The sequence below is a fragment of the Hyperolius riggenbachi genome, chromosome 1 (genome assembly GCF_040937935.1).
Source record: "Hyperolius riggenbachi isolate aHypRig1 chromosome 1, aHypRig1.pri, whole genome shotgun sequence".
NCBI classification, from domain to species: domain Eukaryota; kingdom Metazoa; phylum Chordata; class Amphibia; order Anura; family Hyperoliidae; genus Hyperolius; species Hyperolius riggenbachi.
The window spans coordinates 227266436-227291072 of NC_090646.1; the positions used below are offsets into that span (position 1 = coordinate 227266436).

General features: G+C 43.5%; 1 protein-coding gene across 3 annotated transcripts in view; it reads right to left on the reverse strand.

Moving 5' to 3' along the window:
* MCUB (mitochondrial calcium uniporter dominant negative subunit beta) overlaps positions 1–24637 on the reverse strand; it is a 182819-nt gene that overhangs the window by 14012 nt on the left and 144170 nt on the right. For all 3 annotated transcript variants that reach the window (XM_068281561.1, XM_068281552.1, XM_068281542.1), the window contains exons 4-7: positions 16774–16878; positions 11526–11686; positions 8751–8954; positions 2127–2243 (exon numbers count right to left, since the gene is read on the reverse strand). In XM_068281561.1, coding sequence (XP_068137662.1) covers positions 2127–2243; positions 8751–8954; positions 11526–11686; positions 16774–16878 — 587 coding nt within the window. The remainder of the gene's footprint in view (positions 1–2126; positions 2244–8750; positions 8955–11525; positions 11687–16773; positions 16879–24637) is intronic.

The following is a 24637-nucleotide window of genomic DNA, read 5'->3' on the forward strand; positions in this document are numbered from 1 at the left end:
CACTTATAGCTGAGTAATTGCATATTTCTTTCTGTTTTAGGAAGGCAAATTACACCAAGCTTTGCTTTTTTTAGTAGGAGGTCTTTTTGGTCCCTTTTATCCCCGTATACATTACGAGTGGTTTGGGTCACCCTGAGTTGCTTGGTTACTCTGTTGTACTGGTCCAAGCCCTATCTCATTCAGCTGTATCAATCCCTGCCATATACTGATGAGGATCAAAAGTCTGAAACAGGCTGTCACATGTGGGTTTGATATGACTGTGTAAAATTTAAAGCTATATGTTTACTATACACCAGCGGCTCTGGATGCTTGCTTGGCTTACCAAGGGGGAAAAGGGGTAATTTTCATATTTAGTAGCAGTGCATTGTGGGTAACCACAAATGTTCACATATAGCTGAATTATTGCAGATTTCCTTCTGTTTTAAAAAGGCAAATTACACCAATACAGTGTGCGGCATTGCAGGAAGTGACGACAGTGGAGCGCACGCTGGAACGCAGAAAAGGTGAGTCATCCCTGCCCGCTGCCTCTTACTAATAGTGGCGGCTGCTACTGTACTTAAGCAGGAGGGGGAGTGCACATGGGGGACCAAGGTGAGGGAGGGGGGACCTGCTGAGCTTAAGCTGGAGGGGGAGTGCACATGGGGGACCCAGGTGAGGGGGGGGGGGGGGTCCTGCCGAGCTTAAGCTGGAGGTAGAGCACACATGGGGGACCCAGTTGAGGGGGGGTCCAACCCCCCTCCCCAGCGCTGTGCCCAATACCCCCTTCCTGCCCTCTACCCTCTTATGCGGCGTATGCTACGCCGCGGGTCGGCTAGTAGCCAATAATTGCTGCGAGGATCAACGACACTAAAGCCTGGTGGTACACATGTTCACTTTTGGTTGGCCAATGACCGGGCAATTTTTCGACTTCCATGTTGTATGAGGGCCATCGGATATTAAATACTATGAATAGATTGCTGTAATATGAGAGCTTACCCGCACAAAGTCCCCATTATCTGCAACTCGGGCAACCAGAAGTCTTAACTAACCGGCATGCCTGAGGGGATAATGGGGACTGTGCCTTGAGGGTTCGCAGGGTAAAAAATACTCACTGAGCCTCCAGCGCCATCTAACCTTCCTGTAGCTCATAGCGGCTTTACAACATCCATGCACGGCTTCAGGCATGTCACGTGACCAGACAAGAGTCAGGTGACACACCAGGAGCCATACACTGAGGATGCCGGAAAGCTGCTAGGAGCTACAGGAAAGTGAAAAGACCGAGCTGGAGGGGAGGGTTTGTGCTTTTTCCTCCCGCACGTACATGTTTCTGGCATCAGGCAATCCCCGCCGATGCCAGATACTGGGGAATTTGCTGTACATGGAAGTGGTCAAGTTGGCTAATCATTGCCCATTAAAAATTGCATAGGTGTACCAGGCTTAAAGAGAACCCGAGGTGGGTAGATGGGGGGCAGATGGGACACAGAGGCATGTTCTCTGCCTAATTACATGGCTCTGCGTCCCCACACCATCACTCTCTGCCCCCGCGCTATAGCCCCCCGAGATCTGAGGTAAACAGAGGGGAGAAGGAATCCCCGTTACTACAGGGTCTCCAGAGCTGCCATTGGGCAGCTCTCTCTCCCTAGCTGCGCGTCCTGCCGCTCCCCCACCTCCCTGCACGCTATTAGAGACACACAGTCTCTCAATGCAGCGTAGTGAAAGGACCAGCGGGGAGCTGCTCAGCACCGCGGGGTAAAGTAGCCTACTTTTTTTCTGACCCCACCTCAGGCTCTCTTTAAGTGGTTATAGGGACAATTAAATTGCTACTGTTTACTGTGCTTTACTTTCTCATACATATGACATAGTTCAATGTAGCTGGCAGTGTTTTGGGCCATTGCACCCTGCCCTCAAAACCATCAGTGTGAACTAACCCTAATGCCTGGATTCCAGAAATGCTGATTGACTTCCGCAGCTTTCTGAACAGGCTGGCATTGTGCTGTTTACTTTTATTTCTACGCTTAGTATATCTACCGAATTATTAACTCAGTATATGCATCAGACTCCTGGGGTTTTCCATGAAACAGATTTACATCACACAACTCTTCATTGACTAAACAAATAATGCAATTTTAGATAGAGCTTATAAATACCTCCGCCAGTTCATTTCTCAGCTGATTGTATTTCTGCACATCAAAGCGTTGCCTCTTGGCTCTTTTGTAAAATAAATGCAGGAACTGACGGTCTCTTGCATCTGGATAAGCATAGTCCTGCCAAAGAGACAGTCCTAACCATCACTGCATTTCTGAATAAAATATTCGATAGAGCTATATATTTAATACTTTCTAGCAGTACACACAGTAAATGCTTAGACAGGAAAACACAGGTACAAACATAAATATATTATTTTCCCTGAGAAACTTAAAAAGGAGTTCTAGCTTAGAACTAACCATAAAGTCACTTAGTAAGGCCCTGTTTACACTTAATCAGTTGCTCTCAGATATAACTGAAATGTCAACTGATTTTCAAAGAAAGTCCCATGTTCTCCTATGGCACCTTTCACACTTAACGCGTTTTAACTGAAATATTTTTCACAATGCACTGCTATGGAGAAGAAAAAAAAACGCGTACCAACTGATTAAGTGTAAACTGGGCCTAAGGCTTTTTATTTATTTTTTTTACTTTATTCCCTCCCACCACTGAACTTGTGATGATGTACAGACAGTTCTGTACAGACTTCAGAATGGTGCACTCCACTGACTTCAGTGTAGTAGATGATCTGGGTTAGCACAGAGATGCTGTCTATGCACCACATCGGTAATAAAAATAATAACCAACAAAGTCACTTTTACTTTTTGATAATACTTTTACTAGTTAAACGTAATAATGTTTTGTAAGGTTTAACATACTGCTGAGTATAAACATAGTGAAACAAACTGATACGTCAACTTCAGTACGTACAGCAAAAGCTGTTATTTTGTGCCTGTATGGATAGTAAATAAGCTGTAGTGTGTAGTGAACCATGATTAAAACTAACCCTGTGAATCCTGTGACGATTGTTTTCAGCCTTGCACTAGGATGGGTAAGTCTCCCCGTGGCTGGGGGCACTGATAGTTGTGAAGATGCAGGTTTACATAAAATTTGCAATACATCTTTCAGTATTGCCACTGCTTGTCCTCTGGGTTCCACTGCCGTGGAAGCAGGGCCGGGCCGAGGCAGAGGCTGGAGAGGCTCCAGCCTCAGGGCGCAGTGTAGGAGGGGACGCACAATTCATTCAGCTGTCATTCCCAATTGTGTTTGAAGCAGAAAGAAATAAAAAAAGGGATACATGACAGTGACTGCAAGCCAGATAACTAGAGATTAAGGTGTTGGGGAGGTTGGGGGCCCTGGGGCACCTATTAGTCTAATAGCTATCAGTGTGTGACAGCTGGGTTGGGAGGGATGGAGGGGCACACTTTGCTGTCTCAGCCTTGGGTGCTGGAGGACCTCGTCCCGCCTCTGCGTGGAAGTGACCGATTCTGCTGTGTAAGTTGGCTTATATGGATTGTTCCCTCCCATGACTGCACATCTAGCTTATGCAAGATGATTGGCAACAGATGAGTGGCAGGCTGGTAAGTGGACAGTATAGTTGCCCAGATGCAGCCTACTGTAATAATTTATGTATGGGGGGGGGGGGGGGCATGTTTATCAATAAAGCAACACTAAGTACCCATAGGGACATGGATTACTTCATCTGCTGTTCATTTCTTGATAAAGTCCTTATACAGCCTTATGGAGCCAGAGGGCGCCGCATGCCTGGTTTTGTGGCAGTGTAAAATGCATCGCCATTTTTCCTGGGCATGTGGTCTTAAAGAGGAACTCCAGTGAAAATAATGTAGTAAAAAAAAGTGCTTCATTTTTTACCATAATTATGTATAAATGATTTAGTCAGTGTTTGCTCATTGTAAAATCTTTCCTCTCTCCGATTTACATTCTGACATTACATGGTGCCATTTTTACTGTGGGCAGGTTATGTAGCTGCTCCTAGCTGTTTTGGCTGTTAGAGAGAGCTGTAAACAGCCATTTCCTGTCTGTGAACATTGTTACATTGTGGCAGTTTGCCTAGAGTACCGCGGTCCCAGAGCTTCTTGTGGGAGGGGTTTCAGTACAAAATCAGTCATACAGCGCCCCCTGATGGTCTGTTTGTGAAAATCATATTTCTCATGTAAAAGTGAGTATCAGCTACTGATTGGGATAAAGTTCAATTCTAGGTTGGAGTTTCTCTTTAAGCTCAGAGTTCAGGGCTCCTGCTGTCTTAAGCTAAGTACACACGGGGCACCTTTGTGGCTAGTCGCTAGCGCACAGGGGACGCGCGCGACAGGTCGGTGACCCCTCCGCCCATGCGACAGCTGTCTACTCGTCTATGCCAAAAGGCAGAGGCGCGGCGGAAGCTGTCACCGAAGGTTCCTCCCCCCCGCCGGAAGCTCCATACATTGTGTATGGAGTTGCTGTCGCTAGTCCGCATACACACGGCGGACTAGCGGTAGTTGCGTCGAAGTTGTGGCGACAGCTGTTGACCAAGTCAATCGCCCGGCGACAGCTCAGACTAGCAACGGTTCATGGTGCGCGCGGCATACACACGGGGATCTGTTGCTGCAAAATTCGCGTGCCACGCAGTTGCAGCGACAGTTGTAACCCGTGTGTATGTACCATTACAGTCGGGAAGTCAGGAAAGCAACAACAACAAAAAAATAGAAGGTAAACAGCCTGGGCTCGATTCACAAAGCGGTGCTAACCCAGTTAGAGACTTTAGGCATGATAACCATTGCACCACTCTGGTGAAAAGCCAGTTTAGGTGTGATAAGTTTAGGCATGATAAGTTTAGGTGTGATAAGTTTAGGCATGCTAAGTTTAGATAAGTTTAAATCGTGTGCAAAGTCCCGCATGCAAAGCAGCGCCATTAAACTCCATGCGGAGTGCACCAGACTTTGCTAGCGCCAAACGTTTGATCAGCTGTGCACTGCGGTGCTAATGCAGTTGGTGCTTAAACTTATCATGCCTAAACTTATCACACCTAAACTTATCACGCCTAAACTTATCACACCTAAACTTATCACACCTAAACTTATCATGCCTAAACTGAGTTTAGGCATGATAAAGGGCTTTTCACCACCGTGCTAACTGTTAGCACCGCTTTGTGAATCAGGCCCCCTGTGTTTTTGGAAGCAGACCCTCCAAACTCCTATGGCTACAGAGGCTGCTGCCCTGGTTGCTCCGCCACTGACTGAGCATCTGTATGGACCTTATGTGTAGTTAATTTTGACTTGAAGGCTCACACTTTGCAGCATGGACACTGTATTGAAAACATGACTGTCCAGGGTTTTTTCACACCAGACAGGAAAATGGTCCCATTCACAGAACAGACCACAAAGGACCAACAAACATGTTGATGAATCCTATGTTACACATAGGCTCTGTTCAGACATGCTGTGCATGGACAGGATGGACTTGTGAAGGTCTGTACTGTCCAGTCACTGCATGCATAATAACAGACATTGATAGAACAGAAGTTTGACATGTCATCATAGCAATGTTATTTTGACATGTTTAATGCAACGGACGTGTGAACTGTTGTTCCAAAGATTGTGACCACTTTTGTGCTGTTACCACCCACAGCACTGAACACTAAAGGTCCGTACACGCGCCGGACTTTAGGCAACGACGGGTCCGTCGTTGCCTCCCGCTGGGTGGGCGTGCCAGCGACAGTCCGGCGTGTGTACGCTCTGTCGTCAGACTGATACGGCTGTTTCTGAGCGATCCGCCGGGCGGATCGCTCAGAAACAGCCGTATCAGTCTGACGACAGAGCGTACACACGCCGGACTGTCGCTGGCACGCCCACCCAGCGGGAGGCAACGACGGACCCGTCGTTTCCTAAAGTCCGGCGTGTGTACGCTGCTTAAGTGTAGGGTGAACCAGCCTTAAAAGACACCAGAAGTGAGAAGGATATGGAGGCTAATTTATTTCCTCTTAAACAATGCAAATGGGCTGGCTGCCCTGCTGATCCTCTGCCTCTAATACTTTTACCCATAGACCCTCAACAAATACGTTTAAAGTTTTACTGAATTTGCAGCATGCTATTTTCATGTGTGTGTTTCAGACACTACTGCAGCCAAAGAGATCAGGAGAGAAGGACTGCCAGGCAACTGGCATTGTTCAAAAGGAAATAAATATGGCAGCCTCCGTATCCCTCTCACTTCAGGTGTCCTTTATAGGGCAACTGAAATGAGAAGACTATGGAGGCTGCCATGTTTATTTCCTTTTAAACAATACCTGCCTGGCAGCCCTGCTGGTCTGTTTGGCTGCAGTAGTGTCTGAATCACACCAGAAACAAGCATGCAGCTAATCTGTCAGATCTGACATTAATGTCAGAAACACCTGATCTGCTGCATGCTTGTTCAGGGTCTATGGCTGAAAGTATTAGAGGCACAGAGTCGGCAGGGCTGCCAGGTAACTGGTATTGCTTAAAGGGAACCTTAACTGAGAGGGATATGGATGTTTCCTTTTAAACAATACCAGTTGCCTGGCAGTCCTGCTGATCTTTGGCTGTAGTAGTGGCTGAATCACAGACCTGAAACAAGCATGCAGCTTATCCAGTCTGACTTCAGTCAGAGCACCTGATCTGCATGCTTGTTCAGGGGCTGTGGCTAAAAGTATTAGAGACACAGGATCAGCAGGAGGGTCAGGAAACTGGTATTATCTTAAAAAGGAAAAATCCATATCCTTCTCAGTTTAGGTTCCCTTTAAGAGGAAATAAACATGGCAGCCTCCATATACCTCTCTCTTCAGTTGTCCTTTAAGCAGCTGACCTGTTTATAAATGAGGTCTAGATTGCACAACAGCTACAGTCAGCGGCATGCAGACATCATGACATTTTCAGCACCACTTTCTCTTGCCTGCTTCCCTAGTCTGTCGTGTTGGAGAGAGAGGCTGACAGAAGAGAGATGAACTAATAGAAAGATGTCCTTATTTATAGAATATTTTATTCCTCGTTGCTGGTTTGGGACATTTTCTGCAACATATTAGTGTTGATGTGGGCATTTGGGACTGTAATGGAGCAGGGTTTTTTTTATGAGCTCTGGATTTTATTGTTCCTGACATTATTTGTATGACTAAAGTGACGTTCAATAAATTGTCCACGGAAGCAGGTTCTTGTGTTATAGTCTGTGTGCACTCTGGGATCTTATTTCACAGCAGTCTGTAAATTCATTCCTCAGCATTTGCTTTTTTTTTAGCATTTTATTTTCTTATCTATAGACACCCCCCAAAAAAATCTTAGGTTATTTTATTTGAACACCATAAAAAAACGACAACAAAAAAAACCAAAACAGTAAAGCAGCATTTACCAAACTGAAGGACCTGTAACACTGGTGGGATCTTTACTTTGCAAAAGATGGCGCACTGCAAGCAGGGCTGAATTTGTACTTTTCATCACCTAAGGCCTGTTTTAACCAACTACCCTCCTGAGTTTAAATGGAGCCTGCACATGCACCAGCGGCACAGCATAGGTTTACTACATCAGTGGAAATGAGCTGGTGATGTGACGGGCTGCACTAAATACAATTTATGCTATCACATCCCAAAAGCCCACCAATAAGTTAACGGTCTCCCCACAAAGAATTGGCCTTAACCATTTGTGGACCGCGCAACATTTTAAAACATCCTGTTGGTCCCTCTTAACGGACCAACAGATGTCTTAAAACACCCTCTGCCGGTGCCATGCACGCGTGCCCCCGCCGTGCGTACCTATCAGAACCTGGAGAGCCAAGATTGGTAAAATGGAATAAGTGTTCCCTGAACCAATCAAAGTGCCTGTAAGAGAAATATAATTTGCTGTAACAACACTGTCTGTGTACTTGTTCAAAGCAAACAGACTAGTCACATCTAGTGGTAGAAAAAAATACATACAAAAAGTAAAAATACACATTTTACACTTTGTACATAAAATAAAAATAAATACCTCCTTCCCCCCTCCCCTGCACAGGATAATTACACTTTTCCCATTTCAGATTTTAAAAGAAGGTTAGCAGTATGACTGTCTGAATTCTTCATATCTCAGGCTGTAAAGTGTTCCCACCTCCAACCATATCTAATCAAATCAGCTTGAGAAGCAGGGCTGTGTGGCTCTTCCTATTGGCTGCTTGTCTCTCTCTAATGTAAGGGTAGGGAACCTTGGCTCTCTAGCTGTTAAGGAACTACAAGTCCCACAATGCATTGCATGAGTCTGACAGCCACAGTCATGATTAATAAAGGCAAAATGCATGTTGGGATTTGTAGTTTTATCACAGCTGGAGAGCCAAAGTTCCCTACCCCTGCTCTAAAGAGCATGGAGAGAGTGAGTTGTCAGCTGGTAAGAGCTGGAGAAACTTTTGCCCAATTTACCGTAAATCTCTGTGAATTTAAATTTCTTGACATTTCCTGAGACATTTACCACACAAGTTGGTAATTTACCTCCCCAATCGGTAATTGTAATTTTCTGTGTGGTAATAGGTTTAGTGAATTGGAATATGGGAAGGTGATCGGTAAAATCAGCTGTTTTCAGCATTACTGAATGTGGTAATGCTTAGTGAATTGAGGCAATTGTATTGATAAGATGTGAAAATACTGTATCACCTAGGAGAAAACTTAGGAGAAAAACTGAATTGGAACTGGTCCAATGTGTCAGATTTGGCAGTCTCTCACGGCTTTAGTACAGGAGTACTGTTATAAAAAACCATTTTTATTCTTAAAGGATACTTACCATGTTGGTTAAAAGGTAGTATGCATAGAAAGCAATGACATTTCCATATGTGATAAAGTATGTAACAGGCTCCATAATATCCCAAGAATACACCCACCAGGTGAGATAGCCCAAAGCCCCACCCTGTGTAGACAGCATCGCCAGTCCAGTCCACATGAGAAACTTCGTCCTAGTGTTGGATTTTGTCATTATATTTGCTCTAATCTGAAAAATACAATATAATACAAGGAGAGATCAGCACACCATGTGAGATAACAATTTCAAGTTCCTTTTTCTCATATTTAAGAACGAGGAGATAGATAATTATGTGTCAATGCTTTGTTTTTGGGTCATGGCCTCATTAGCCATTCATGCGGATGGTCTTTGTCAGAGCTTGGCAACTACTATGTAAATTCTGTAAAGAGGAAAGAAACAGGCACTACGGGTTCATATGCGTCTATTCAGAGTCTCTAGATGAGAAGTGGATGCAGTTGACCTGGCGTCTTTGCAGATAACGTGAGCTCTGGATACGAGAAAACAGCAATTTTGTGACTTAAAATTAAGGAGATATTTCCAGCACTGCATATTGCTGTTTAAGTGGTCCTGTTTTGCTGTGTCAGCCACTTAGCATCCTCTCAATGTCAGACTCCCCTGACATTCGCGTCACACATGACGCGCTCTGCATGTCCAGGAAGTCAGCTGCGTTATATACATGACCTTAGCAGTGGTGTAAAAGGTCTGCCAGGCAAGTTTGAGCTCTGCCGTAGTGTTTCCCCCAAAATACATGTATAATAGACAATTTTACAGCGGTTCCCCAAAATATGCATAATCTGGCAGCAGATCACCCAAAATACATGTAATCTGGCAGCAGTGGTACCCCCAAAATACACAATCTGGAAACAGCGGTTTCCCCAACATACACATTCTGGCAGCTGTGCCCCAAAATACACTTAATCTGCCAGCAGCTGTTCCCCCAAAATACAGATAATCTGGCAGCAGTTCCCCCAAAATAGGTACCCCCAGTATAGGTAGCCAGGTCTATAGGTGTCCCCAGTATAAGTTGCCAGGCCTATAGGTGCCCCCAGGATAGATAGCCGTGTAGATTTGTGTTCCCAAACAGTTTAGGTAGCCTGGAAGGGGGAGCAGTGGACACAGAGGCGGGGAAGGGGTCTCCCTCCCTCACCTGGGACTCCACCTTCCTCGCTCTCCCCTTCAGAATTAAGCGGTGTGGCATCGGGCAGCTGGGGAATTACTTACATCTTCCAATTCCAGGTGCGGAAGGGAGCTCTGCTTGCCACTGGTCTGGTCTAGTCGGTGATGTCACTGAGTAGACCTGATCAGCGTCTGGAATAGGAAGAAGGGTTCCCCTGCTGCCCGCTGCCACACTGCTCAATTCTTGAGGGAAGAGCAAGGAAGGGGGAGCCCCAGGTGAGAGGGGGAGACGCCCCTCCTTCCCTGCCACTGTGCCCGCCAGGCAGCCATCACGCCTTCCTGCACTGCTACCCCTCCTGTTTTATGGACGCTGCTGTATTCCGTACGGAATTCACAGGCAGCTAATTTTTCTTGTAAATTTACAGCATGTCCGTAATTTTACATACGGTTGGCAACAGTGTCAATAGCGGTTTATCATTTTTGGTACAAGTTATGTAAATGATCTAGCTTAGTACTATAGATTTCTGGTTGAACTCTATAGACGTATGTCTTTTTTCAACCCAAATAACTATGTGTAAACTGTTCTTAATATAGCTGAGCTGTATATTACTAACCCCTCTGTTTTTCCTGCAAAAGCACTATCTAGTGGGGAGTTTTCTACCTCCCGCTAGGGGTTCATTGTAGCTGGACTGAACAGAAGTCTGTAACTTCCGGATTCAGCCGGCAGTGGAACACAGCCATCTTTCTGGATGTGCAAAGTGCATCATGTGTGACGTGAATTTTGAGGAAGTTTGACTGTGGGATGAAGCCAATTGTCTGACATGACAAAATGGGAAAGTAACTTTATTTAAATCCCAGACTGGGAGACACCACTAGCCATGGAGCATCTGAAGACGTTTTCATAGCGAAATGATAGGCAGGCAGGCCGCTGCTCTCATGCTGTCACTAAAGCCTCACAACAGAGTCCAGGCAGGTCTACAGCTTTTTACTTGCTTGGCATTAATGTTACTGAGGTGGATGGAATAAAGCTTTATTAACAGCAATAAGCAGTGCCGGAATCTCTCCTTCATTTAAACTTGATAAGTAGTATGGCTGACATCAGTGCATATGTGGCCGTAAACTGCTACCAAACTCAGCTGCTAAAAAGTCTGGTAAAGTTGCTTTTGTATGAGCCAATCACATTTTCCTTTTCCATCATACATGATTCTTCCATAAACTCTATGATGCATCAAGGACGAAGTGGCTGAAAATAAGCATCCACTATAAAAGCAAACCGCATAAAAGCCAAAGTTCCTTGGTAAGTTAAATAAGCCACCTTTCAGTAAGAGCAATAAATTGTTTCTAAAAGGACTGATGGTGGTTTACACAACTCCTGGCCACTTGACTAGCTTTCCGTTGATGCATGCAGTCACATATGGCAAACTAGACTGTTGGAATCTAGACAATGGAATCCACTGCCCTGATGTTTTTCACATTTTCTTATGATGACATATTTGTTAGTCCACAGAGACACCATCATAACGTATCACACTGGTCATGGATCACAGCTGATTGCAGGGGGTGTACCCTGCTTCTGTCACTGGAAGATTATTACTGATAATTTATTTTTTTGTTTTGCTCTTAATAAAAGAAATCTCATGTCACCTGCTCTAGTGGCAGCAGCTCTTCTCTTAGAATCTCAATTCTGCGTAGCAAGTCCTGTTCTTTGTGCTGATGATGGTCCTCTAAGTGCAGAGATGAATACAGGTCATGTACCAAGGACTTCACTGATTTCACAGGATTAAACTCATTTGTGAGTTGTTTCTCTGAAAGAAATAAGAGCATCTGGTTTACATTTGGCACAACTTACAGTTCAGGTTGGACAATACACTCATTAAAGAGACTCCGTAACAAAAATTGCATCCTGTTTTTTATCATCCTACACGTTCCAAAAGCTATTCTAATGTGTTCAGGCTAACTGCAGCACTTTATACTATCACTGTCTCTGTAATAAATCAATGTATCTTTCCCCTGTCAGACTTGTCGGCCTGTGTCTGGAAGGCTGCCAAGTTCTTCAGTGTTGTGGTTCTGCTATGAACTCACCCTTCCAGGCCCCTCTCTGCACACTGCCTGTGTGTTATTTAGATTAGAGCAGCTTCTCTCTTCTTTCTTATCTTTTACAAGCTGGATAAATCGTCCTCTGAGCTGGCTGGGCTTTCACATACTGAGGAATTACAAACAAGGGCAAAGCTGTTTGCAGGAAGAAAAGAGCAGCCTGAAACTTCAGTGCATGGGGGAAAGAAACACACAAATGATCTCTTGAGATTCAAAAGGAATGCTGTATACAGCCTGCTTGTGTATGGATGTATTTTTCTATGTGTGGACATACTGTACATCAATCTAGTTCCTGTTTTGGTGGCCATTTTGTTTGTTTACAAACAAACTTTTTAAAACTGTTTTTAACCACTTTTAATGCGGCGAGGAGCGGCGAAATTGTGACAGAGGGTAATAGGAGATGTCCCCTAACGCACTGGTATGTTTACTTTTGAGCGATTTTAACAATACAGATTCTCTTTAAGCAATATTACTATGTATTGGCACTGGAAACTGTTCAGAGTCGTGTGTGCATGTATCATCTAGTCTCATCTAAGTTCATATACTGGCTGCATCCAGTTCCCTGGATTACTATTCCCCCCTACATACGGCAATCTACTTTTTTTTTTTTTTTTTACGAACAACTTAACTTCATAAGAAAAAAAAAATCACCTGTAATTTTACCATCTTTTTCTGAGGTACTTTCCTCTGAAGATTTCAAAGTACTTTCATTGCATGACTCTGCTTCATGAATTGCACAATGAACACTGCCTAGTTTTGTACAAAATAAATGCAAGTTAGGCCATGTTCACAGTGTTAGTTGCATTCCGTGTGAATGAAGGACGGCAACGCAATGGATCGGTAAAGAGCACGCAGCACACTAGGTTTGTGTTGTGTCGGGTACATTGAAGCATGCAGTTTATGAAAAGTATGCTTCACTGTTACTGTTAACCCATGCATTTTGCAGTAACGTACTGATTGCAGTGTATTGAGATACTGCAACCGTTGATATCTGAACAAAGCAGCCATTACTGCACCAATGTGAACGTGGCCTAAATGTGGCACATGCCTGTTTTACTGATGCAGATGGAAAATAGTAATAAAATGATAAAATAGTAATAAAATGACAAGCATTGATGTGGCCAGTAAGAAACAGCTAATGACAGTAATACAAATATTTATTGCAAATATTCATTACTAAGAAAAATACATAATCCAAAGAAATACTAAAAATCAGTAGCAAAAGTAGTTCCAAAACTGCCATAGAACGTTGTAGCAATAACAAACTTGATGTTGTCTAAATATTTTGCATTCTGCTGGATAAATCAAGTTTCCCTATGGACAAGGATTTTTCTCATGGACTGAGCAGTTCCTGAACACTATTGCAAGATCCCAGCAGATGTGCCATCTGTAACTATGTATGTTTTTGTACATTTCTGAATAAAACATGAGTTTAATTGGAATGTATTGTGACTGAGTGCTGGTCATATCTACATTTGCTAAATCAGTTTGTTGTGACTGTGCTTTGGCAGACATTTGCACCAAGTGTAAATTGCCAGGTGTGCGGCCAAGAACCCATTGTTCCTTGACTGCCCTAAAGCCATTTCCTTCTTACTGCTTTCTTCTTCCTGAAGCTTAACAATGTCAAAACTTGTGAGAAACAACTGCATCTATCCCCCTACTTCTAAAAATTACTTTTTTTTTTTTTTTTTTTTTTTAGACATGCCATAGTATTATTTTAAGTTTAAAATGTGATGTCAATTAAATGTACTATTGTCTCTGCTCAATGACATAGTCTTTCAAGTGCCCCAGGGATAATATATATGAACTATTGTCATTTATCTATCCCCTGCACTTAGAAGCTGTTCTCTTCCAGGAAAGTTTTATGGCTGTAATTTCTCACCAGTGAAGGTTACGCTATAGTCTGACTAGGTCCCAACTGGACGAGAAACTGTCACTTGCTTACCTGAAAGTTTTACTCTGTTAGACAGGAAAAGAAGAAAAGGAATACAGCTAGTTATTTGTATGCTTGGCACTGTACACACGTTTATCTCATTATGTCACTTGTCACCTCAGGTACACTTTAACACACTATCCATTTTCTGCTGACTCCAATTATAAACCATCTCCCAGATTTGCACTTTCCTTGAACAAGGCAAATAAAATACTAGTGTGAGCTCTTAGGTTACTGTACTGCCCATACACTCGTCAGATTGGCAGAAGATAGATAAGAAATGCATCTGATGATCTATCTGATGCGTTTTTAGAACATTTTTTACCAGGATAGAATTCCAATAGATTTCAGTTTGAAATCTGTTGAAATTCGATCTGATGGCATTTTTTTGCCATCAGATTTCCATTAAGGCCAATGCAAACTGATAAGCAATCTCATCAGATCGACCTAAATTTTCCACCCTGCAAGTTCGATGGAAATCCATCGAAATCGATCGAAATCGGCCGTCGATCGGTCGATTGGCCAACCGATTTGCGATCGATCGATCGATCGCGATCGATCGGTCGGCCAGAAAATCGGCTGAGTGTATGGGCTGCTTAACACTCATGTCTGCCTTACCTTGGAACAGGTTGGCTCCACTCCATCATAAACTCTGTGCCATAAGAATTAGTTAGATAAATGGATCAGATGTACATAATGGAAGATCTAGCTCATGTCGCCCAAAACAGAACAGAATTCTTTAAGAAAACTTGGGACTTCTAGTCGATGTTCAGAGAGTCGGAGGAATTTGAGTCAGTTGTGTTGGGCATTAGCTGAATGACAGGAGTCTAGACTCTTAAAACAGCTCTCTAGGAGTTGATGGTACAATTAACATTTCCTTGTTACACTAATAGCTACATCAGCATGCTGTGTGGTGCCTTAGCCATGAACATGCATAATTATAAGGAAAGCTACTACAAAGAGGCTCTAATGTACAATGTGGTTTACCTGGTTTTTGGTTTCGTTTTATATTCTTGTACGACTATTCTCTACAATATGAACAGCCATCTGTATGCCTAAGACATAAGTTATCTGTAATTTTCCTGTTTTGGTTATTTTATTTATACTGGTGACATACTCAAGGATGACAATCTGTTATACTGACATATACTCTGTCTCTACCATAATAATATGTTAACTAATGATGATAGTCTTGGACATACAGTTCTTCTTCTTTGACATATTGTACTGTTCATATATTCCTGTTAAATAAAGATTATTTAAAAAAAAACTAAAAAACTCTGTGCCGGTGAGCTGTGTAACTCATTCACCTTTCTTCTTGCTCCTCTTATGCTGCTCCCCTCTGCCATTCTCTCCACTGGCTGCTTATCACACTAAGGGGCTGATTAATAAAATGCTGTGCGAAATAAAAATCTGATCTCGAAAATACCGTATTCGGTATTTTAGACTTTTGTGTGCCAATTCATAAAACGTTTCCCAGGTGCGGTAGAAGTTCGGTAAATTACCAAAGCCCATTGACAAAAACCTGTTCATAACAGCAGAGCCGTGTGGAGTGTCTCTGTGTTATTACAAGCTGTTCCGTGCAGTGGGGGCATTGTGAGGCATTCCAGACATCCCTTTAGATGTACATGTTTTGTTGTACTGCCTCTGCTTGCTCTAAATCTGCTCTGAATCTGTCTTTCTTAACAATCTATTTAATTGCCACAACTTAATTTCCAAGAAACTTTACACATGCCATGCTTAGGTGATTTTCCCCAGTAGCTCCTACACATCTTCAAACAGAAACCCAAGAGGTCAAACGGCCTAAAGTATTCAGAGGAAGCCTGATTTGTTCTAATCTCGCTCCACTGCTGCCTGGGAGGGGGGGGGGGGGTTGGTGGGTGTTAAAAGCATGTCATGTCTGAGAAGGCTGCGGGTCCTATTAGATTCCATCATCCAGACTTGCAGAAGACAGGGCTATTTCTATTGGCTCCTTGCTCCTGTCAGTCACAGCTCTTACTGCTTCTGCTTATGAGTCATGGCTCCCAGCACAGTCTCCTCGCACAGACTCCGCACTCTTTTGACCACTTCAAAGCAGACGGTATTGTTTTGTGGCTTTATCGCATGTTGTAGGCTTTATGAACTGACAATTACTGACATGTGTTAAGGCATTTACCACACAAGTCATTAATTTACCTCACTGCTCGGTAATTTCAGCTTGTCAAGCAGTAACAGCCTTTATGATTTGACATTTTCTTAAGTGTTCGGTAAAGCCAGCTGTTTTCTGCATTACCGAATGTTGTAATGCTTTATGAATTGACCCCAAAGAATTCAGTTCAAGCTTCAAATGCTAATCCATAAAGTTTTTCATCATGCAGCTCCTTCATATAGTGCTGAAATAAATCGTATATACCATAAAAACAATGTCCACTCTGAAAATTAACTTCTCTTATCTCTAATTACCTCTTTCCACACTCACATTCGAGACTTCTTGCAAGCTTCTACCCTGCTTTGCATCTCCATTCCATTCTGCACTCATCATCCCTCACTATTTTCAAACACATCCTTAAACCTCACCTCTTCAGGTAAGCATACAACGTGGCGTGTTGTCCAGTTGCTGACCCAGCTTGTCCTCATTCTACAATCCCTATATATATATATATATATATATATATATATATATATATATATATATATAGGGATATATATAGGAACTCAACTGTCCAGTGCCCTTTAATCTGTGTTTCATCCCTGCTTCCTTCCATGGAGGAGAACATAGGCATGTGGCTCTCTTGTACTGGCAACAGATTTGTTTTATACTACAATGCACTTGTTTTGTACTGGAAAATTCTAATAAAAGCATACAATGCAAAACATGCCTTTTACCTTTGTGAAGAGGTTGGACATGGTATGTGGAATTGTTTATGACAAGGTGGAAATCATTCATTAATAGGACATCCATCAACGTTGAAGCAGAGAACTTGGAACCATCTAAAGGAGAAGTAGTAATGAAATGATCTGTCAAGATATTGCAAACCATACAAGAAAAATACGCTCCAATGTGTCTGTAAAAATTTAGAAGCTTAGCTGAGTAGAGGGAAGCCCCTGGATGGTGCAGAGGATTCCTGTATTTTCTTACATGTCATCAATCAGGCAAAGTAGTAGTTGAAGATTGTGAGTGGGCACACCACTAGTTGAAAGTCGGGTGCTCGATATTGTGGCATAGGCTATGTCACAGGCAAAGTCAGCAATCAAGTATACCAGCACTCCATAATTATAAAGAATCACGCTCTTTTATTGAGCCATTATATCCACAGAAGTAGCCGACAATTGTTTTGGGGGCCTCGCAGGGTGCCCCTTAATCACGGTTGACCACACACCTTGATAAAGGGGGACCCTGCGAGGCCCCCAAAACAATTGTCGGCTACTTCTGTGGATATAATGGCTCAATAAAAGAGCGTGATTCTTTGCAATTACAGGGCGCTGGTATACTTGATCATTCCAGCAAAGGGTCCCTCAAAATATATTTATCTAGTCGAACAAATGCCTGTCGGTTTCAAACCCAGCCGTGGATGGGTGTCGTCCATTCATGCCCAGTAGAGTGAAGCTGCTCATGCATGTATTTTGTCTCTGCTCAAGTGCTTCATTCCACTGGGTATGCATGGAACTTACTCACATGCCCAGTCGAGACGCACTCATCCTCAGAATACACTTGTTCAACTGGCTTTAGTCAAAAAGTTTAGAGGGTCCCTTCAATGGAAAGATGGAGTAAATAAAGATATGGAAAGCCTTTCTTATTTTTATAATGCTTCAGGACTACTTTATGTCTTGTGCGCATACTGGATAAACCTTGGCAGAGGCAAACGTTTCGGGTTTTCTCTGCTGAAAATTTAGCATGTGTATAGCTGCCCAATAACACAGTAACAGCCCACTGTGGCAGATTGCTAACTAACTACAAATGTGTGTTTTATTTTCTTTTGCTATGTTTGATATTTGAATAATTGAGCTATGACACCTCAAGTAGTTTGCAGTTAATTTGTTTAGTTGATGTGGCTCCTGCAGTTGATATGCGGTTATTAGGAGGATTACGCTAGTTGAGTGATACAGGTCCTTTACATCCATTGTTTTATTTTACCCACTGTGCCTCAGGACACAGCTTGCTCATTTGCCTCCCTCCTTACCTTTCCATAGAAAAGCACACACTGCTCAGCTATAGCTAAGTAGCTTGTCTATATGGTGCTTATTCCCAAAGCTGTTCCCCCAATGATCAATCAGCGATAATTAAAGGCGACAGAATCTGAGCATGTGTAGGATGTTATTTCTGTCTCTAGGATTCTAGGAGGTAACAATGTTTACACAGAATGAGGGAGGGGTTTCGTAAAGGCTCATACACACATCAGACTATAGTCTTTGGAAAATGAAAGATCACAGACCAATCTTACCACCCTTCATGTAGTATGAGAGCCACAACTTTACAGTCTTTTCTATGGAGCTGAACTCCCCATCAGACAGAAATCTTTGCAAGATGCTGCACACACAGATGCTGTACAGACACAAAAGATCAGTATCTGCAAAAGATCTGTTCCTGCAAATTGCATTCATAGTCCATGAGATCTGCAGATCATCATACACACATTGTTTAACTGACATTCATCTGCAGATCAGACAATCATCTGCAGATCTGAAAATCCATCCTGGTGGATCTGATCTGCAGATGAATGTCTGTTAAACAAGGTGTGTATGATGATCTGCAGATATCATAGACTATGAATGCATTTTGCAGGAACGGATCTTTTGCAGGAACAGATCTTTTGCAGATACTGATCTTTTGAATGTCTACAGCATCTGTGTGTGCAGCATCTTGCAAAGATTTCTGTCTGATAGGGAGTTCACCTCCATAGAATAGACTGTGTAGAGTGTGGCTCTCATACTACATGGAAGGGGGTAAAATTGGTCTGTGATCTTTCATTTTCCAAAGACTATGGTCTGATGTGTATATGAGCCTTAAGGAGCTGCCACTATTGCTGACTGCTAGTAGATTGATAATAGAAGAGTAGTCTTCCTGGTTATGGCTTAAAATACATTTTGAATTTACAAGGAATGCCATCTCTTGTATAAAACAATTTTTACATTGGAAGACGTCATCCTCCTATATGCTAAAGCATTCCTATAAAAAAAAAGTGACTGGGGGGGCGGAGCCTGGACGCGCTACTGAGAGGACGCATGCAGGACTAGCTCCGTCTAACTAGGCCTTACCGAGCACCCTTACCTCACGGAAACCCCCTCTCTCTTACTATAGGGAAGCAGAGAAGCCCCAGTGTACCTCTGTGATGGGCCCCAAGAAGAACGGAGCCGATGCGGACCCCGGAATCCCAGATATGTTCACTCGGAGGAACAAGACGGGGAACTCACAAGATGGCGCCCGCCCGCTTGGCGATGCAGCACAGCCTCAGAACAAGGCCTCCCCCGCCCCAGGCACGGCGACTAAAGCAGACCTGAAACAGCTTTATCAAGATATCGAAAAACTGGTAAAGACATCCAACACCAGTGTGGTCAAAGAGATCAGAGGGGAGATCTCAGCGCTAGGTGAGAGGCTGCATGAGCTAGAGGAGGAGGTGGACGAGGTTAAGGCCTTCTGCACGCAGACAGAACAAGACCTTGCCGAGATACGCACAGATGTACAGGCCCTAAAAGATGGCCAGGAAGACCAGGAGAACAGAGACAGGAGAAACAATCTCAGGGTAAGAGGGGTTCCGGAGGCGATCGAAGAACTAACTCCCTACCTTGAATCCCTCTTCGCCTCCTTGTTGCCCGATCTCCCGCCCGCTGAACTACGTATGGATCGAGCTCACAGAGCTCTCAGAGCTAAGCCGAGAGATGATGAGCCACCGCGTGATATCATTCTGCGGTTCCATTATTATAGCACACGTGAAGCACTATTGTATCACTCACGCAACTCACCAGACCTCGCCTTCGGAGACGACCGCATCACTTTTTTCCCTGATCTCTCCCAGATCACCTTGAGGAGAAGAAAAGAGATGAAACCCCTAACTACTTTGTTAGTGCGCAACAAGATCAAGTACAGATGGGGATTCCCGTTTAAACTCATCGTGCTACATAACGGCCGGCAGCTTGTGGTCTACGGCCCGCATATGATCCAGGACACGCTAGACAAGCTAGGTATCGAGTCCCCGGAGAGCCAGTCTTCACCTGCAACCACTCCTCAAGGTCGGGTGGCCTCTCCTCGGGTCGCTTGGACAAAGGTGAGATCCAGGAAATCTGTACGTAATGTGAACCAGCATGATCGCCTTGCTAATACTGAATACTGAACTAAGACTATGCTATCATCTGTATTTGTTTTTCTCCACCTCGGCCTGTTGACGAAGAGAGACAATAGCCTGTCTGCCTTGCGTATTACTGCAACAAGGCCTGAGTCGGATCTAAGGCCTGCGCCACTCGGATTTGGCACCTAAGGCATACCGACCCCCACGAAAGCTGCAAATACCACTCACGCAGCTAATTGAAAGTTTATTAGGGAAGCCAAAGATATGGCTCCCTACCTTGCCAAGTTCCCCATGGCAGAGTTATTGTTTTTATGTTATTCTTTTATGTTCTGTTATCCTATGTCTACTTGGTTACAGGTTATAGTCGCAGTACAAGCGTACAAGCAGCAAAATGTGCTATTCAACTGGTATCCAGTCTGCATTATTATTATCCTTATAGAGATGTTATTAATGTCTAACCCTATGATGTCATTGATATACGAGAGCATGGCTACCTTACATTTAATATGAGTCAGTTCCCAACGATGGGTCCCCCCTTGGACCCTCCTGCCAATACGGTTCCTAAGGATCTTAAAATTGTTACACACAATGTTAAGGGCCTGAATGCACCCCAAAAGAGAAGAATGGTGAGCAATTTCTATAAAAGTCAGAACACAGACATACTTTGTCTCCAGGAGACCCACTTTAAAAAGGGCTCCGAACCAAAATTTTGGCATAAAGCTTATCCCCATACCTATTATGCCTCAGCCCCATCCAAAAAATGTGGGGTGGCCGTGCTCTTTAAGAAAAATGCCACTCTGGATGTGTCTAAAATAATCAGAGACCCTGAGGGAAGGTTTCTCATAGTAATAGCTTCAATCTCTAGATTGATATATACAATTGTAAGCATATATGCTCCCTCTGAAGGGCTGAAACGTTTTTTAAATACCCTGGCCTCCAAGATTGCATTGCATAGAGAGGGTAAACTCCTCTTGGCTGGAGATTTCAATACAACCTTGGACACCCCTCCTGAGAATTCGCCTATGCGGAGACCCCCCAGTAAAGCTCTTATATCTTTTTTGCAGGAGGTCAATGTATGGGATGCCTGGCGGGCTTCACACCCGGGAGAGAGAGGGCACTCCTTCTATTCCCACCCACATGGCACGTACTCCAGAATTGATTTTATCTTTATGGACGCAACTCTCTTAGAAAGATCTAACACAATCGACATGTCAGAAATATCTTGGTCTGACCATGCCTCAGTTAGTGCCCTCATATCCATACGGGGTCCTCCCACACATTTCCAGTGGAGGCTAAATGAATCCTTACTAAAGGAACGTGAAGTGCAAGCAGAGGTCGGTGAATCCCTCAAGCGATATCTTTTACATAATTCCCCAAATGACACTTCCAGGAATATACATTGGGCAGCATTGAAGGCCACAGTTAGAGGGACTCTAATCAAAATTTCCTCCCAGAGAAAGAGAGCTAATGAACTTAAAACCAAAAAACTCCAAACTCAAATTAGGGATCTTGAAAAATTACATGCTGACTCTGGGGGACAGGATGCTCTGGACCAACTTCTGTCATTAAGGCAAGAACTTCACGCTATTCTTTTTAAGAGAGCAGAACGTTCTTTAAGACTTACAAACCAAAAGTTTTATGATAAAGCTAATAAGCCCGACACCCTGTTAGCGCGCAAACTATCACAGAGATTGGCCCAAAACAGAATACACCCTATCAGAGACCAGCAAGGGAAGAAGACTTATGACCCCTCCCATATAATAGATCTTTTCTCACAGTATTATACAAGCTTATATGATGGCACTACGACAGACAAATCCAGGATGACAGCCCGCTCTATCCTCCAATACCTAGATAAAATCCAAATACCCTCCTTTCCCCAAGAGGATATATCTAAATTAAATGCCCCTATCTCACCTAAAGAGCTCGAGCTCACCATCTCCTCGCTGAAAAACGGTAAAGCTTCTGGACCTGACGGCTATACAGCTTTGTTTTATAAAACATTTAAATCGCAACTAGTACCAGTACTAACCTCCCTCTTCAACAAACTGTTGCTAGGAGAGGAGGACTTATTGCCAGAGTTCTTGCAGGCGTCAGTAGTAGTTATCCCCAAACCAGGTAGAGATAGTGCCGAGATCTCAAACTATCGCCCAATCTCTTTAATAAACTCGGATATTAAATTATTTTCAAAAATATTGGCCGACAGACTAAATAGCTTACTACCAAAGGTCATTCACCCAGACCAAACGGGATTTATAATGGGGCGACAAACTACAGATAACGTTAGAAGAATGGTGAGCACAATAGAGGTTATGAACCATGCTAGAGGGCCTTCTCTGCTTCTATCATTGGACGCAGAGAAGGCCTTCGATAGGGTTGATTGGAGATATCTACGCTTGGTTTTACAGAAATTTGGGATAGCAGGGGAATTCCTCAATGGGGTACGCAGCTTGTATACACATCCAACGGCATCGGTATGTAATATGGGGTTGCGCTCCAAGCCCTTTCCAATCATGAATGGTACTAGGCAGGGGTGCCCTCTCTCTCCTCTTCTCTTTGCCCTGTGCATTGAACCTTTGGCTTTATTGGTAAGAGGTGACACTAATATCAGGGGGGTGAGGATTGGAGAGGAGGAATTCAAAATCGCTCTGTTTGCGGATGATACAGTGTTCACCCTCTCCAGCCCTCACACCTCACTGCCGGCCTTATTTCAGCTTATAGATGTGTTTTGTTCTGTATCTGGCTTTAAAATCAATCGCACTAAATCAGAAGCAATGACGTTTGGACTAACACAACTGCAACAGGAAGCTCTGGCCACCTCCTTCAAATTTAAGATCCAAAATAAAGGTTTGAAATATCTTGGGGTTATCCTAACGCCCTCTATTACGCAACTCTATACGGCCAACTACACTCCCATCATCATTAAACTTCACTCCCTACTGAATGAGTGGAATCACTATAATATTTCACTGACTGGCCGTATAAACGCCCTCAAGATGACTGCTCTACCAAAGATCCTCTATCTTTTTCGAGCCCTCCCTATCAGGATATCTCCTTCAGATATCAAAAAACTACAGTCACACTTTCTGAGATTTTTATGGGCGGGCAAAGTACCTAGAATAAGTTATCTACATTTAGCTAGAGGAAAAAATCAGGGTGGCCTGGGAGCTCCTATGCTACTTAAATACTTTTATGCCTCTAGGTTAGCCCAACTTGCACAATGGTCAGCCCCCAGGGGTACAATTAGATGGGTAGATTTGGAGGCAGCTATAATCCATCCTTTCCCCTTATCATCCCTACTTTGGACCAAACGCCCTTTTTTGAATAAATCAGGGCCTATAACGGTAATTCTAGAATCCCTATCTATTTGGAGAAGACAACAATCTAGTCTTGGGCTCCTACATAAAAGATCTTTAGACGAATCTATCCTTTTAAATCGGGACTTCCCACCGGGTCTGGAAACCCAACCGTGGATAAACTGGCTGAAGTCGGGACCCTTTACACTCAAGGATATAGCCCCTGACGGTACTATAACCCCATGGGAGGAAATTCAGGTCAAATTTAAGTTACAGACACCAGACTTCTTTAGGTATCTGCAGCTTAGGCACTTTGTCCAGAGTTGCGTAGTAGAGGGCCTCGAGACCCTATCACCCCCTATCGCTAGAGAGTTCCACTCTTATAACCACACTCCCGGTATGATCTCATTATTTTACTATGAAATCTGGTACCGGCAATTGGAAGAGATTTCCCCTGCCATGGTTAAGTGGCAGGAGAGGCTTCAGAAGGTGTGGTCCCTGGACGACTGGGAAATTATCTGTCTAGATATCGCTAAATCCTCCAGGAATAGTCTAGTTCGGGAAAGAGGATACAAAATTCTTTATGACTGGTATAGATCCCCGGCACTACTCTTCAAAAGGGGTCTTTCCCCCACAGATGTCTGTTTTAGAGGTTGCGCACAGCAGGCAGACCATGTACACTGTTGGTGGCTCTGTGGAATAGTGCAGGATTTTTGGAAATTGTGCTTTCAACTGGCTTCTACAGTTCTGAGCACAGAGGTTACCCCTGACCCATGGGTGGCCCTGTTTGGTCACTCCGACCCTCACTTATCTAAACATAACAATAAATTGCTAGTACACCTCTGTAATGCCACCAAGGCTATTATAGCAAAAGAGTGGAAATCCCCTTCCCTATCAAAAACTGCCCTTATGCACAAAATTAATGAATACTACTGGATGGAGAAGATAACAGCCTCGTTATATGATGAGAAGGATCGGTTTGACAAGATATGGTCGCCCTGGGTGGATAGATTCTTGTAAGAGTTGTGTAAGAACGCCTTATATAAGTAAATTATGGCACTAACTACTTTCTCTCCCCCTGAGGGCCTATGTGAGCATTATTGACCACCGGAACTGGAAATTGTTGGACGTTTTTGGCTCATTTATATATATATGCACCATAGCAATCAC